Source organism: Phycomyces blakesleeanus (genome assembly GCF_001638985.1).
Source record: "Phycomyces blakesleeanus NRRL 1555(-) unplaced genomic scaffold PHYBLscaffold_21, whole genome shotgun sequence".
Taxonomy (NCBI): Eukaryota; Fungi; Mucoromycota; class Mucoromycetes; order Mucorales; family Phycomycetaceae; genus Phycomyces; species Phycomyces blakesleeanus.
Window position 1 is genome coordinate 863,981 of NW_017265154.1, and position 15,088 is coordinate 879,068.

Sequence of the window (15,088 nt, forward strand, 5' to 3'; positions counted from 1 at the left end):
TTTTTTTTTGTAGGTGGCCTTGAAAAGGAAAAAAAAAAATTGGCTGGACTGGAAAGTACTAGAGCGAATGGAAGCAAAAGAGAGACAGCTACAGTGTGACAGATCGTAGAAGGAGAAGCCAAAGTCGAGACTCGAACAATAAAATAAGAAAATACAAAAGAAGATTTTGAATCTCCACAGAAATACGATGTTTATTTTGGTTTTTCTGGATTTTGTAACAAAGCACAGACAATTTCTGATCCAATCAACGCCCAACAAGAAATAGACCCAAAGGCGATCCCATTGTATTTTATCCTTCTTTCTATACTTTATGTAAAGTTATATATAAGTAGCTAGCTAGCTAGCTAGCTAGTTAGTTAGTTAGATTAATAGCTTTTTTTTTGCAGTCTAGAAGTAAAGCCTTACTTTAAAGGATACATGCTTTTATTTCTATTTTTTTTTTTAGTATTGAATATCGCTCGTTATTGAACCCAGCAAAACAAGAGAATTCGTTTCTGTTCTTTTCTGTACCACACAACCAAGCTCAGATACATTCTATCAAGATAAAAATAAAAATAAGAATACAATATAGAACAATGAACATGGTTTTTTATTGGTATTCTGGACACGTTCTGCTTGATTGTTATAGAGGATACAATAGCCTCTTGAAATAAATGAAGCGCTAATATATGTAGCTACATATTAAATCCTGACTTGTTTTAATATCTTATTATCATTAAAAGAAATAAAGTTAGAAAATCAACGCTATTGTAGGTATTCTATTATGCAAAAAAGCATTAGAATCAACCTAACTATTCTCTGTTAGGACTCTTGGTTAGATCCTACCTTGAGAAGAAATTACATCCAAAAAGAGCTATTGTTTTAGGGCGATCTTTTTTCTTTAAGAAAATCTTGCACTATACGATTAGTGGCTTAGTCTTTTTTCTTCTTCTTATCATTACTATCAATAATTACATACTTATTGATTTAATAAAGATAATTATCTAATGAGTACCACACTTTCGAGTCGCTTTCCTTAATATATCTGTATATAAAACATTATTAGCACATCACAATTTGAGCCACTATAATGTGGCGTAAGTTATTTAGTATCTAAGCACTATGTACTATCTATCATAGTCTAGAATCTCAAAAAAAAATAGATAAAGACAGGATATAATTATATATCACATATACACATAAACCCCTTCCCTTATCAACAATTCTTAGATCTGACTTATAGGTCTATGTTACTTGGTGTTAGGGATCATATTTGGGATCTTTATAATTTTGACATGAAATGGTACTTGTGTATGTATGTATAAGAATTAAGAATCAATTAAGTTAAGTATACAAGATTAATGTCAAATGCAGCTACCATCAGTCATACGATCTTCACATTTTTGGACTAAGCACAAAGCAAATGCAACGTATGATGCTTCTCCAACTCTTATTGCATAGAGACATTTAGACTAGTCGCACCTTGTGTACAGACTCATGAAGGAGAGGATCAGACTTACTAAATTAGGCTCAAGTAGAGCTATCAAAGTCAAGTCTATCGTCATTTTGGTTATTTACTTCTTTACCTTGCTTTTATTTTTGTTATGCTTTTTTTAAGAAGATAAAAGGTTGTCCTCCAAAGTACTTTGACTAATTCACACACATGTTACATTTGAATATATAAAAGAGAAAAAAAAAGTGTTGGAAGTATAAGCGTATGGATATTGCTTGTAGGCAAGAGTTGAAAGCCAGATCTTGGAGTGGTAGTATATAAGTCTCCAGGTTGAGGAATATAATGCTCTCTTTCTATTTGAGAGAGTATAGTCTCCTTTTGTGCAGCATGAGTTTTTCATCCTCTGGCCATGTCTGCTTTGGGTTGTAATAATTCAAAAGGATGATTTTTTTGTTTCTAAATATCACAGTTCATTTCAGTACACAGTCTACTCTGAATCATAATGCGTGACCAGTAAATGCTTTTTAAAATGATAAAAAAATAAGCAGCAGTAGCATTTTTAACGGGTCCTACTATATTATTCACTCTTTCATAGGACTTTACAGCTGATATATACCCCCATCAATTAGTATTATATTGCATTCTATACTACTAAATATGTACATCTAATTTATATAGTTTATTAATTTATTATCAACCACTACCTAATTATTACATCTAAGATATTGATTCACATATATAGTAAATTCCTCCCAAAGATATCTATCAGTCTATATATATATATCTAATCACTAAAGTTTATGCCTATGCCTATGCCTATGCCTATGGGTAGGAAAAGAGAAAAGAGATGCATAGCCTGTACGCACCAGCTTATGCATTATTTTATATGCCAAAAAAAAAAAAGACCGACGCTGAGTTTTTAATTCCGTTGACGTGGACCGTGCATAAAACTTTACCATAAACAGAAATTATTTCTTTATTTTTTTTTTTTAAAAAAAAAAAAAAACAACAATTTAGAAGCTGTAAGATTTTATAGGAAAAAAGATCAAAGTATTTGTTTAAAGAAAATGAAATAAAATAATGTAGGTTGCTAGTATTTTGTAAAATCTTCTTAGGAATCAAATACTGTGAGTGTATGTACCCAATACACAAGGGATGCCAGCAATATTAAGGACACGACGCTTCCGAGATGTGAGTCGGCATTTCCTGTTAGTGTATAACATTTTGAAGTAGTATGCCAGTGACATACAGATGTATATGTAAAAATATATAGTTAATATTACACTTTCTGTACTTGGTTAGATAAATTATACGGTCTTAAATTAGAGAGGGTGCAAACTTATACTAACTTTGTTATAATAATAATTATTGATCATTAGGGACCAGATAAAATTGCTAGACTTTGCATAACAAGTCTCATCTGGGTGGTCTAGCAAAATCGAAACGTCGGTTCCCTAAGATAAGCGTTTCTTTATATAATCTTGCCAAAGTAAATAAAAAGTACAGGTGTCTTAACGAAATGTTATGTATTTAAGTCTGTTGTAATAAATCAAGTCCAATTTATATCAGACAGGTTTTAATTCCTTGTAGTATCCAATACTTTGATCTTTTTACGGGAGTATAATCGGATAGTTTTTACCTTTATCAAACAGCACAAAAAAAGGAAATATATGTGGTTGCATCCAATCGTGACTTCTTTTCCTTAGCCAGCTAGCTCTATCATTAAAGAGGTACCTCATTTTTTGTGATACTCATTTTCCTATAGTTTATCATTATGCTCCACAAGAAGAAAAATGTACTCGAGGTGTTTGCCGAGAATGAGCGGGTGAATATCTGTGCGCCAATGGTGCGATACAGCAAGCTACCTTTTAGAGAGCTGGTATTGAAGTAAGACTTGCGATCCAACACATCAACTATGAGCTCATGAATAAAAACAGATACAATGTCAACATCTCATATACACCAATGATCATTGCTGATGTGTTTAAAAACTCTGAATTTGCTCGCGAATCCGATTTTTCAACCAATGCCAATGACAATCCAGTTGTAGTTCAGTTTGCAGCCAATAATGGACCAGACCTAGCGGCAGCAGCAGAATTGGTGGCACCGTACGTTGGTGGTATAGGTATGTACAATATATATATATATATATGTACGTAAAGGGTTCATTTGATCTCTTTGATTAATTTATAAACAGACATCAACTGTGGATGTCCTCAAAAATGGGCTGTTCAGGAACGGATTGGCGCTCATTTGATGTCAGATCCTGAGGCAGTTCGAGATATGATACGGACTGTCAAGGCACGCATGGACACACCTTGCAGTATCAAAATTAGAGTTCACCAAGATCTCAAGGAAACATACGAATTTGTAAAGCGAGCAGAGGCTGTAGGTGTAGACTTTTTGACAGTTCACGGTCGCACAAGGAAACAAAAATCCACAGAACCTGTCAACTTTGAAGGTGTAAAACTTGTTAAGGAGTCCGTAAGTGTTCCAGTGGTAGCAAATGGAAGTATATTTTCTTTGGCCGACGCAGAAGAGATGTACGAGAAGACTGGTGTGGATGGTAAGATAACTATTTTTTCTATTGTTCTGAAAATACAGTATCTAACATATTATCAAAGGTGTAATGTCTGCTAGAGGGCTTTTGAAGAACCCAGCATTCTTTGCAGGTCATGATTATACACCCTGGGAGTGTGTAGAGGTGAGAGAGAAATGATATACAATATAAACTTCGATTCTGATGTTATGTCGTTTAGAACTATGTCAAACTTGCTCTAGGATATGGGACAAATCTCCATATATTTCACCATCACCTTATGTACATGTTTGAAGATATCATGTGCAATGCAGAACGCAAGACGTTTAATACACTCTCGAGTATCCCTGCCATCATTGACCATCTAGAAACCCACTGGGGTCTCGATGTCAGCAAACTAATCTAATTTCCTCTGTATAGCATAAAAAAAGGATACATATTCAATTACACAGACTTCTGCTTCACATATAATTCACTTCATTTTCTTAGTTTTTACCTGTCTTGTCAACAGAGCCATCTCCTTCTTCGCATACACAGACTGGCACATATTCAATAGCTATTAAAAATATACATAGTCAGCATAGACCAATAAAAGTAATGTGCTTACAATTCCATCATTTAAAATCTCAGCGTAGGCTGTCTGTCGTCTAATGATTTCCGTTGCTCGTTTGAATTTCCCAAGTTGCAAGAGATCTTCTGCGTAGTATAACCAACATTTGCATTCCAAAATTGGATCTTTTAACCATTGTGCTAGTCTGATCTGCTGTAAAGCCAGTGTTTTTGCCTTGTGGGCCTGTGATCCAAACAATGATTATTGGTTTCGGGTACCTTTCTCTTGTTCTTCTTAATAAATAAAGGAGAAAAATAACTCACAAAAAAGCTGTTGGTCTTTCCAAGGGAGCTATAAGCACCGCCAAGAACCGAGAAATAAACACCCGTAAATGCAACAAGGTCGGCCCGCGACGCAACTGTCCACATCATACGCGCCCTATTGTGTTATTAGGTATTGTATTCTTTTTCTCAATTATCATACCATGACATGCTTGGGATCCTGCTCGTACGTCTCAAATAGTTATTAATATCCAGTTCTATTCTCAACTCGATTGGTGCGCCTGGAAGTGGTAACTTGTCTGTCTTGCTAGCTCTCAAACAACCTCCGATTAGTAGTTGGATTGCTCCCACTTGATTTGTCAGAACACGATCCTGAATGGCTTCAACAGTCCGACAGTCATAACAGAATATTCTTCCATAATTTATTCGGCAATCAAAGTCGAATGAAACGTGATTTAGGCGGATGAGTTGATGGGGATCTGATGGATTGGGTACTAATACAAGCACTGATTCTAAAAAAAAAACCATTATTATTAGCTTTAATATATATAAAAAAATCCCCCCTGTAACTAAGGCTGCTCACGGTCTACACAAAATGACTGGCATAAATTCTGATGAGAATGTGAAAACAGAGATTCTATAGAGAAAAAAGCAGATTTTGGATTCTGCATTGAAAGAAAAAAAAAGAGCTTTCACGATGGTCTCCAAAAGAGGAGGGCTGTATGTGACCGCCTGAATGCAAAATCGCTTTGATTTGCTTTTTGTAAAAAAAAAATAAAAAAATAAAAGTATTTAATCTTATGTTTAAAAGAAGGATGTGTGTGCGTGTGTGTGATTAAGATCTAAAAATGTTTCCCAATCCATGTTCTTTGATGTATTCACCACCGTACTCCTCATACTCCTTTTTGCTGACTCTTATGTTCTTGAATTTTTCATCCAGGGCAACCATGGCAGCACCTTTCCAGGCATCCAAAAGAGGATCCTTAGCACGCTTCACTTGAATAGCAGTATTTGCCGGAAAAATAGACTGCATTGATCCTTCAATACGTTCTGATATTCCAGGTAAACGGCTGAAACCACCGGTAAGGAATATGTGCTAAGAATTAAAACCCCCAATAAAGTATAAAAATAAATGCAGTTATATAAAGAGATCTATTTACAACTGTACATGTATTACAACCTGTCTTACCTTCATCACTTTGGCCTTTTGTTCAGAATCAAATGTCTTTACAACATCATTAACTGTCTCTACAAGACCGGCCTGATCAAGGCCAATTATGCTTGGTTGAAAGAGAACTTCTGGAACTCTGACTCGTTCGATATTGACATGAAGTTGATGTGATTGACCAACATCTGCAGGATCAAAAGGTGGGTAGACACCGCGTGCAAGAAGATGCATGAGTGTGTTAGTAGCAGACGAGCGTGCTTCATAAGAGTCTTCAGGCTTGAAATCTGGGTCAAATTCCAGTAACATTGATTCGTACTGGTTTAATAACGATAGGTCTTCTTCTTCGTCGTCTGATTCATCCTCCCGATTCTAAAGCATGGGTTGAGTATATTTCCAAGTACAACCAAAATACAAACTCACAATTTCACGATAGATCATCCAATCATCATCATCAGCACCAAATGTGTCCTCTAATTTTATCCATTTTATACTTGAGATACTGAAGACTCGTCCTCACACTTTGGGATCAACAATTTACCTTCCTGTCCTTTTCGACGCCGCTTAGGTGAAGGGCTATCGCTTGCCAGATTAGCAATTGAGCGCATACGCATTTGGGATGCTCGACTTCTTCTGTCAGCCAGCTCCATTGCCAGACGTTTTCTCTTTTTGATTCTATCAATTACTTTCTAAATCATAAAAATAATTAGTTTGCTTGTTAGATTGTCTTTTCAATATATTCTAACCTCTCTCTTATCCTTGACACCCTTGATCCAGTTCCCGGGATTGCGTCTACGTTCTTCTTCTTCAAGTCGTGCTTGCTCTTCCTGTGTCGTAGACCATGTCAGAATATTGTCTATTTTTTATATATATATGTGCTTATTTTCTGTATCTTACTTCTTGTGCTTTGGCTTCTTCCTTTGCTTTTTTAGCACGCTTTCTGGCATCATAACTAGCTTTTAATAATCTCTGTTTTCGTTTTTCCTTTTTATCTGCCTCCGAAAGCTCTTCGTCTGGGATGTCGATCAGAGTAGTTGGAGGAGGGTCCTGTGCTTAATATTTTAATATAGTTTTTGAGTAACAAACCAGCTTACTAACCTTTTCTTCATTATCGTCAATACCCAACTCTTTGTTGCGTGCACGCTGAATTTGAATATCGACCTGTTTAATGGTCTCATCAAGATCTGCTTCATCTTTAAAGCCGGACTCTTTGAGTTGTGTCTATTTTAAAACGTTAAGAAAATACACCCCAAAATTCTTTTGAAATTATAACCTACCAGCCATTCAGCTTTCTTCAGTGATCCTTTTTGGTTCTTCAAGAGAGTAAATGCTTCGAACTCTTGTTCCCTTTTGACAAGCTACTCCAAAGTCACAATTAGCATATTCGTAAATTAGCACAACTGTCATACCTTCTCCAATCTTGATCTTGCTGCTGCCTCTCGGAGTCTCTTTGCATTTTCTTCTTTTTTCGCAGCCTGTCTTGCCAGTTCTTCTTCCGTTTTCTCTTCAACGACCTACATCGTATATGTTACCCAACTGAAATCTATATCTTGTTTTTTTTCTCTATTACCGGCGCTGTAAATGGAAACTGAACAATGCGATCGATTTTGGCAAAAGTAGACCGATCTTCAATCTCTCTTAATGTCTGTTGGTAGTCCTTTGCAACATAGCATTGTTCTTGGACTAATTCCTTTATTCATATGTAAGTCCATCTGATTCAATGTTTTATTGTTGCTAATCTTATTAATAATAAAATTTAACTACTTACTTGTGCCTGACTACTTGTCATCTTGGTTGGAAATGTGGGGTATTTTAGCTGCATAAGTTTCAGCATATAGTCGGTTGATTGAGTACCACCATATGAAATACTAGGCAAAAAAAAAATAATACAATAAGCCTAATACGCCAGTACACAAAATGTTCGTTCTATTACCGCTTGGTGCGCTCTAATAATCCTTTGCCATGGAGTGTTGGAATTACATGTGTTGCAGTATGGCCAGCCGAGATAACTATTCCACCTTCATCTTGACTACCTCCGTTGGCGTGATAGCTAAAGAGAGAGTCAATGCCATATGTGACGGACGGGATACCATAAGATTCGAACAAAAGCTCAGACATTTCTAAATAATAAAAGTTAATTAAATATTACAAAGGTTATAGTACGTGTAGCTCCATACGTCTGCGGCTATGTTGTGGGTTACAGACAGGCTCTGTTATAACAATAGAGTGGTCTATACGAGAATCTTTGATTCCAAGCGTAATAAAGATATAGTCCAAGATGGTTTCCTATTTATCCTTATAAGTCTTTTTTTCATTCGTTTTTTTTTACCTTAACAAATATTGTATACTTACCATGCGGTCCAAATCAGAAACAACATTAGAATCGAATGGTGAGCGGGCATTTGAGCGCCCTGCTGGATCAGCATAGGTGTCCATTCCCACGGCTATCATGGTCTTATTGGTCTTGCGATCCTTGTATTTTGACACGACATTATCAAATATCACTACCAGGTACAAGGTAAATATGTGCCTTGTGAAATAATATAATAGAGCATCTTACACGAGGGCTTGTCTTCAGAGGCCCAACCGGCTCGACATTGATAGGATCCTAATACAAAAAGTTCAATAGTCAGTCCATCTAAGCATGGGTTGTAAATCTGTACGTACCATTATCAATGACAATTGGTGTACGGTGACTATGAAAGCTCTTATAATCCGTGCGAATTGGGTAATATGGTGACGGGTACTCTTTTTCTTCGAGAGTATAGATGGGTGGTGCTGTTGCCAGATCAGCCATGATGTAGTGCAGGAAAGAAGTGGGCTTAATTACAAACGTCTTTTTGCAAAAAGGGCGAGGCGTGACTTGTTAGTGGATCAACTTGCTTATGGTTTATCATGACTTTACAGATATATGTGTTTATTGAAAGGTGCGTTTATGTTTTGATTGCAGAATTATAAGAAGCAGTAAGACAAAAGAACTTAAAGAAGAAAGATTGGTTGATAACAGAAATATTTTTAAAAAGAAAAAATAAATAAGGAACTATACAAAAGACAAGTTGTTTATACACTGTCTTGTTTGGATTCGGCCTTTTTAACTATAGTAGTAGTAGACCTTGGGGAAAGTGTTTTACGAGGTTCTAAAGGTTGACCTTTTTCGTAAGGTTTCTAGAGTTGTTTTTGAACCCAATATCATTATTATTTTATAAAATCATAAAAGTCTTGACTTACCTTGATACTCTGTTTGTCATTATATGTGTATGTATTGCTTAATCTAGCTCTCTTTTGTGGTTGGAAATCTTTCATTTCATCTTCTAAGTGACATATATCCAATTTCACTTTTCTGGGAAGCTTCTCATGTAAACCAGACAATATTTCATAGATTTTGTATGAAGCCTTTTAATAAATTCGATGATTAGTAACAGCTTTTTTTGTTTATTGATATAGGCTTTTTTTTAGATTACTTACATAAGCATCATTAGCAGCATAACGTTGTTGTATAGGTGTTAATACACGTTGATCCCACCTACTCATACGAACTTTTCCCTTTGGCATGTGTTGACCAAGCTAGTGACCCATTTTACGTTAATATACGTTCCTTAGCGACTACAATTATATAATCAATTAACTTACAAACATCCCGGTAAGTGCTTGAAGGGATCTGCGATGGGTGATATCCAGTTTTGGAGATTGACTTGTGGACGCCATTACATCCAGCTCCACCAGCCCGTTTGTAAACACACCATAGTCTCTGAGTAGTTTCCTTCCATCATTACGAATATTTACACCGGCTTTAAGCTTTGTCCTTGACTTTAAGAAACTGCCTAATTCAATAGGAATCTCTATTGGTGATGGCAATAATAATAAATTCAAATTAGGTGAGTAAATAACAAACTCAAAAAAAAAGGTACACAATAGTACACAATAGTACTATAGTTCACTTCTTCTTATTTTCTTATTTTCTTTTTCTTTTTACCTTTTGTTTGGGATAATTGAATTAATAAAATAGACTTTGCATCACATATCTGAACCAACGCAGTTTTGTTTTCTCCTCTTCCTTTAACAAATGTGGGTGCCCACTCCATGTCGAGTCCAAACATCGTACTCTTTCTAAATTACAATTCTTGTTAAGTAGAATATTCAAAAATTGCCTATCTGTTTCTTACGAGAAAAGTTCACACATGAGTCGGTTCGTATCTAACGAAGTAGAAACACATTCTACTCTGTAGGTACTTGGATGCTGGAGTGTGGGAAGCGTATTTAAGAATTCGGTATAAGAATCTTTTCTTTTAATGGTAGTTATACTGGATGTTGCGTCCAAGCTCTCAATAACTGTTGTTTCTTGAGGTATATTCTGCTCCGAGGGTGGAATGCTAGAAAGATGATTTTTTTAGCCATTAAGCTTTAATTATAATCGATGGTGAATGTACCCGCGTTTCTTCAAGTATACAGGAATGCTTCTGGTTTTTTTAACTACTTCACTCATTAAGCGTTGCTGAATAATTATAGGTCTTGGTAATGTGTGGCTTGTGGTGTTTCTAGCCTGGTTGGCAAAAAGTATTACTACTTTTGAAAAATGCTTCATATGATTTCAGGGGGTAAAGGAGGAAGAAGTCAAAAAATAAAGAAGCTAAAAACAGAGTCACGACCTTCGAAGACAAGTCTCCAGAAAATCATCTCTGTCGGGAAAGGAAAAATGAAATGAAAGAAGAAAAAAAAATAATATATATGTGTATTTTGGTGATCTATTTAAGATCCACAAAAAAGTTCCATCGTCCTTCCAAGAGACCCTTTGCTGTGTCTTCCAAAAGGATTTCTCGTCGTAGCTTTACATAAACGCTCTTATCTAAGACAGCCTGTCGCAGCTCAGCAATCCTTTCACGCTCCAGTGGTTTCTCAAGTAGTTCCGAAAGCTGTTCCGTGGCCATTTCAAGGTCTCTTTGATGATCCTTTTTGAATAAAACTGTCAATAATTTGCCTTGGCCTTTAATAAAAAGAAGATTCGCCTTACCTCAAACAGTTCCGTCTCATTTGTCTTTGTCATATAGAAAGCGAACGCATAAGTCCATTTTAAGGTTGTTCTGGACTGGACAGTAACATCAACAGCCTTTTTCAAGAATTGAACCTCAATCCATGAAAGGTCGCTTGTTTGTTGCATCTCCTCCATCTTTGATTCTGTCTTCTGATATAAATCTTGGTCCAATTTAGCTGATTGTTCGTGATTTGCGAATCGGTTGTAGTACTATTCAAACCCAAAGATACATTACATTAACCACAAGACGTCAAATCACACACAAAGAATCCTTACATGGAGATATCTCTCCAGGCTTGCTCTTGACTGGGTTTGACTGTCTCTTGCTTCTGAGCTACTTCTTTCATCGAAACGATTACATGTATACCATGAAGTACCGTGTTCGGACCATGGACCTAATGAGTCAGTAGTGTGTAAGTACATACCATCTCAAGTTTTTTCCTGACCTCAAACTTTACCCATGCACACCCAGCAAAACTCATGGCGGCACTTTCTACACGTCATATGGTTGCATCCACCATTTTTTTCGATTGTCGAGTGGCATCTTGGACATTCTTTAGTATGTGCTGAGATCCAGTTTGCTGTCTCAGAATCATCCTCACACTTCTTCATCCACTTCTTTACTAAAACACAGATACAAGGCTACTCCACACTAAAATAAGTATTCAGAGTAGCTCATCCAGTCAATGGCTTACCTGATGGTCAGCCAAGCCACACCCAAAACAAAACACCAATCCACATGTACATTGTACAGTAGGAACCACAGATGTTAAAGAAGTGCTAGGTATGTTGCATTCAATAGCATATTCACAGTCGGGGGCAGGACACCATCTCAAGTGATCGCTGTCATCAACAAAAGTTCTGTTTAATAGCTCGCGGTATCTATAGTCAACGCATTAGTCTGCCATTCAATCATATGTATATGTATATATTACAACACGCTTCCTTACTTTGAAAATGTTTTGTCGTCCACCAATATTTCTACAGTGACTTCATCCACAATCACATTACATTTGTCTTGAGGACACTCCACTCTCCTGCTCTCGCCTTCTTCCCGAATTTTTTGTGTAAGGTAATGAGCATAACAGGTTCTACAGAATCGATGTCCGCATGCAATTGCTACGGTCTCCATCTCTGGATCGTCGTCACAGCAAATCTCACACATGAATTTTCCTTTTCCAGGTATATTCTTGGCAAGTATCAGCGCACTACTTCCTTGCTTCGCATTTTCTGCTACGCCTGCGAGCTGTAGAACCTTTTCAGGGTTGTCCATGTAACGTTCAAATAATCTTTCCTTATTCCATCTAAAATAGCGCAGCAACATCGTAGAATCTTTGGTTGGAAGACCTATAAAATAGAATATAATAAAGTAAAGTAAAAATATACAGAAATCAATTATATTTTTTATGAAACTGGTTAGCTGCATTCATTTCGAAAATAAGACCAGAAACATAAAATGACTGCCTGGTTTAGAAAAAAATAGAGGTTATGATTCTCACCCAGAATGGTCGCCACCTGTGACACTTCTTGATCTTGCATTTTTTGAAGACTGATACTATTTTGTACACTATATTCGACTTCATAAGCCTTTTTGCGCTGCTTATCAGCAAAGACGCCGTCAAAGGCCACGTCGTCTTCTTCGTCTGCATAATCTTCATTGTCTATAATGCCCAGCGGAGGGTAATGTCAGTCCGCGAGTTAAGCAGATGGACACTTTAATCATACAATGTCAAAACTTTAACTAGCTAGATAAAGTGGATTAGTCTTTTGGATTTGCTTAAAATAGATAAAATATAGTCTGTGAAGATTCTGGTAGACATAGAAGATAACCGGAGAACGATGCTTACCCTTACCACTCATAGAACTGGCAAAACCAGACTCGTCCATGTCGCTGTAATCTCTGCTGTCTTCAAGCTGCACAACATATTCTTAGAAGTTAGACCATCAAAAGGTTATATATTACCATAAAGTCATCTTCACTTTCGGAGGCCATGATGTTATTAGGTATTGTAGACACTAAGAGGGGAAGAAGGCAATGAAGAAGCGAAAGAGAGGAGAAGACAAGATGGGGTGACTGGTCTCGATGTCGGAGTTCTGTGATATCGCGGAGTCTGCTGTGAAGGAAGACACTCCTTACTGGTTCAATCATGAATAACCCATTTTCTGCAAACGCATAAAAAGAGAAACCCGCGCAATAAAATACATGCAAAATAATATAAAGAGGTATGTATGTATCGACAAATTGATTAACAATGCAATCAGATAAAATTATTTTCATTATTATTATTATTATACTGGTAAAGTAAGTTATAATCCAAGCAAAATTTGTCAAAAGGTATATCAAAAACAAAGACAGATAAAATAAGGATATAGATGATCATGTAAAGGCATTTTGGATAAAGATGACCATAATACTCTTGTTTATATTGGTACAAATTTGATAATTATTACTTTTATGATTTTTAAGAATAATTATTGCCCTGCTTATATTAAATGCTAGATAGCCAAATTGGTTATTAGTTAAATTAAACAAGGCTAGGATGAGCGCCCTATTTTTTTTTCCTTCTCATCGACATGAGGAGTAGAAGGAGTAGACTATGTACAGAAGACATCATGTTGGCTCAGATTGTGGCTCGTGAGCCCATGTCTATTTACAACTGCACTGCGGATGGCTGTGTGACTAAAGGAGGCTTTGCTGTACAACATTTCATCTAGCATTGCCCCTGTATCCTGGATGAGCTTGAGATAAAGTGGAAAGTATAAAAGATGTGCTTTATAAGATAGGAACTGTAGGATTAAAGACAAATCTGAGATTTACGAAACAGCTGTATATTTTATAGTTCTTGCTGAACCTATTGACAGTTACTGACATTCATAACAACACTATTAAAGAATACGTGTGTCCTGTTGTATAAATGCACCGCAGCAACATTCTTAAGGAATCCTACACCGGGTGCTTCCGCATTTACACCCATTTTTTTTCGGTAGAAACTACACACTTAATCTGCAAATAAGAGATTTGTCCCACTACGGCCAGTATGACATCCGACAAACTTCTGTTTTGTCATCCATTGGATCGAGATACTGTATTTAACGATGCTATGTGTCGTCACATATGACTTGGCTGTATATAATCTATTCAGAGTTTTGACAACATCTATTGATCCAATGACTTGAAAGAATAATATATGCTTGAATAATCTTCCTGTGTTTCCTTCCGTAGTTTGATATGTATGTGTGAATGGTCGCATACAAGTTTCCAATACAAAAAAAATGCACCAGAAAGTCATCATATATCAAGCATATACACACCTTATAGCTTATATATTATTATCAATATTATCTATTATAAAGAAAGAAAGAAAAAAACAATAAAAGCTTCAATTGACAAAAAGACTATTTCAAAGGCATATTTCGTGTACTCCAGATTTATGTTTTTGGAGGACCGACTCTTTGAATTTACGTAGTCATCATTAAAATATGGCTTACTCTTGCTGGAACCATAAATATTGCTTTCATTACGGTAACCCCTAGAGCATTTAACCTGCAGTACATTTTCTCAGCAATATAGATATATATCTCATAAAACCCCAAAAATCTTTAGCAGAATTTGTTTTTTTTTTTTAAAAAAAATCCATCGTCTAATTTTCTTAATATTAGTTTCTCGGTATGTATATTTGTATCGTTATAAAGACCAACTTTATACAATGTATCATGCCTTTCTTTTGCTTATTCCTGGCACTTTTTTTTGTTTGAAATTCTATAGGTAGCTTATAAAGTTTAAGTAAGAAAAATGTAAGCTTTTAAAGGGTGGATTGCTCTCCACTACGACTCATGCTCACAGTCTGATCATTATTTCGAAATATAGAATGGTACATAATGATAAATCATGTAGACCTGATAAAACAAGTAATCTTAATGTACTTTTCACCATATAATTCTATCAAAACATAAAGATTTTGAGCTGTAGAGAAAAAGTGTCTGTGTGCCAAAATAAAAGTAAAAAGGTGGTGTCTGTTTGACTACTATATAAATATATATAGCATAGCATAGCATAGCCAGCATTATATTCCCAAATTCAAAAGTATATTT

At 35.9% G+C, this 15,088-nt stretch overlaps 6 protein-coding genes across 6 annotated transcripts; 1 reads left to right on the forward strand and 5 right to left on the reverse strand.

The window, feature by feature from the left end:
* Positions 1-3,206: 3,206 nt before the first annotated feature.
* PHYBLDRAFT_156158 (hypothetical protein) lies at positions 3,207-4,377 on the forward strand (the record flags this gene model as incomplete). The annotated part of the gene is made up of 5 exons (XM_018433469.1): positions 3,207-3,319; positions 3,370-3,557; positions 3,630-3,998; positions 4,057-4,136; positions 4,192-4,377. 5 exons carry the CDS (start codon positions 3,207-3,209, stop codon positions 4,375-4,377), a joined length of 936 nt encoding a protein of 311 aa, XP_018287722.1.
* Positions 4,378-4,443: 66 nt separating this feature from the next.
* Positions 4,444-5,473, reverse strand: PHYBLDRAFT_66098 (hypothetical protein; the record flags this gene model as incomplete). Its single annotated transcript, XM_018441583.1, has 5 exons — positions 4,444-4,527; positions 4,579-4,764; positions 4,845-4,959; positions 5,005-5,314; positions 5,386-5,473. The coding sequence occupies 5 exons, from the start codon at positions 5,471-5,473 to the stop codon at positions 4,444-4,446; spliced, it is 783 nt and encodes a 260-aa protein (XP_018287723.1).
* An 85-nt stretch (positions 5,474-5,558) lies between these two features.
* On the reverse strand, positions 5,559-8,887 carry PHYBLDRAFT_178065 (hypothetical protein). The gene is made up of 16 exons (XM_018437950.1): positions 8,873-8,887; positions 8,635-8,803; positions 8,528-8,575; positions 8,320-8,471; positions 8,145-8,253; positions 7,901-8,087; positions 7,736-7,835; positions 7,538-7,657; positions 7,377-7,481; positions 7,066-7,188; positions 6,865-7,014; positions 6,714-6,794; positions 6,509-6,656; positions 6,391-6,440; positions 5,992-6,339; positions 5,559-5,898 (listed from the first exon to the last, which is right to left on the reverse strand). Exons 2-16 carry the CDS (start codon positions 8,762-8,764, stop codon positions 5,638-5,640), a joined length of 2,112 nt encoding a protein of 703 aa, XP_018287724.1. The 5' UTR covers positions 8,765-8,803; positions 8,873-8,887; the 3' UTR covers positions 5,559-5,637.
* Positions 8,879-10,521, reverse strand: PHYBLDRAFT_159828 (hypothetical protein). The gene is made up of 7 exons (XM_018434068.1): positions 10,395-10,521; positions 10,131-10,337; positions 9,941-10,074; positions 9,598-9,806; positions 9,433-9,531; positions 9,196-9,360; positions 8,879-9,132 (listed from the first exon to the last, which is right to left on the reverse strand). Exons 1-7 carry the CDS (start codon positions 10,448-10,450, stop codon positions 9,028-9,030), a joined length of 975 nt encoding a protein of 324 aa, XP_018287725.1. The 5' UTR covers positions 10,451-10,521; the 3' UTR covers positions 8,879-9,027.
* Positions 10,522-10,529: 8 nt separating this feature from the next.
* PHYBLDRAFT_188341 (hypothetical protein) lies at positions 10,530-13,025 on the reverse strand. Its single transcript, XM_018439487.1, has 9 exons — positions 12,960-13,025; positions 12,850-12,910; positions 12,496-12,657; positions 11,947-12,343; positions 11,692-11,878; positions 11,455-11,614; positions 11,273-11,391; positions 10,976-11,206; positions 10,530-10,913 (listed from the first exon to the last, which is right to left on the reverse strand). The coding sequence occupies exons 1-9, from the start codon at positions 12,987-12,989 to the stop codon at positions 10,710-10,712; spliced, it is 1,551 nt and encodes a 516-aa protein (XP_018287726.1). The 5' UTR covers positions 12,990-13,025; the 3' UTR covers positions 10,530-10,709.
* Positions 13,026-13,531: 506 nt separating this feature from the next.
* On the reverse strand, positions 13,532-13,971 carry PHYBLDRAFT_149468 (hypothetical protein; the record flags this gene model as incomplete). The annotated part of the gene is made up of 3 exons (XM_018432281.1): positions 13,532-13,591; positions 13,652-13,735; positions 13,918-13,971. 3 exons carry the CDS (start codon positions 13,969-13,971, stop codon positions 13,532-13,534), a joined length of 198 nt encoding a protein of 65 aa, XP_018287727.1.
* Between the last annotated feature and the right edge of the window lie 1,117 nt (positions 13,972-15,088).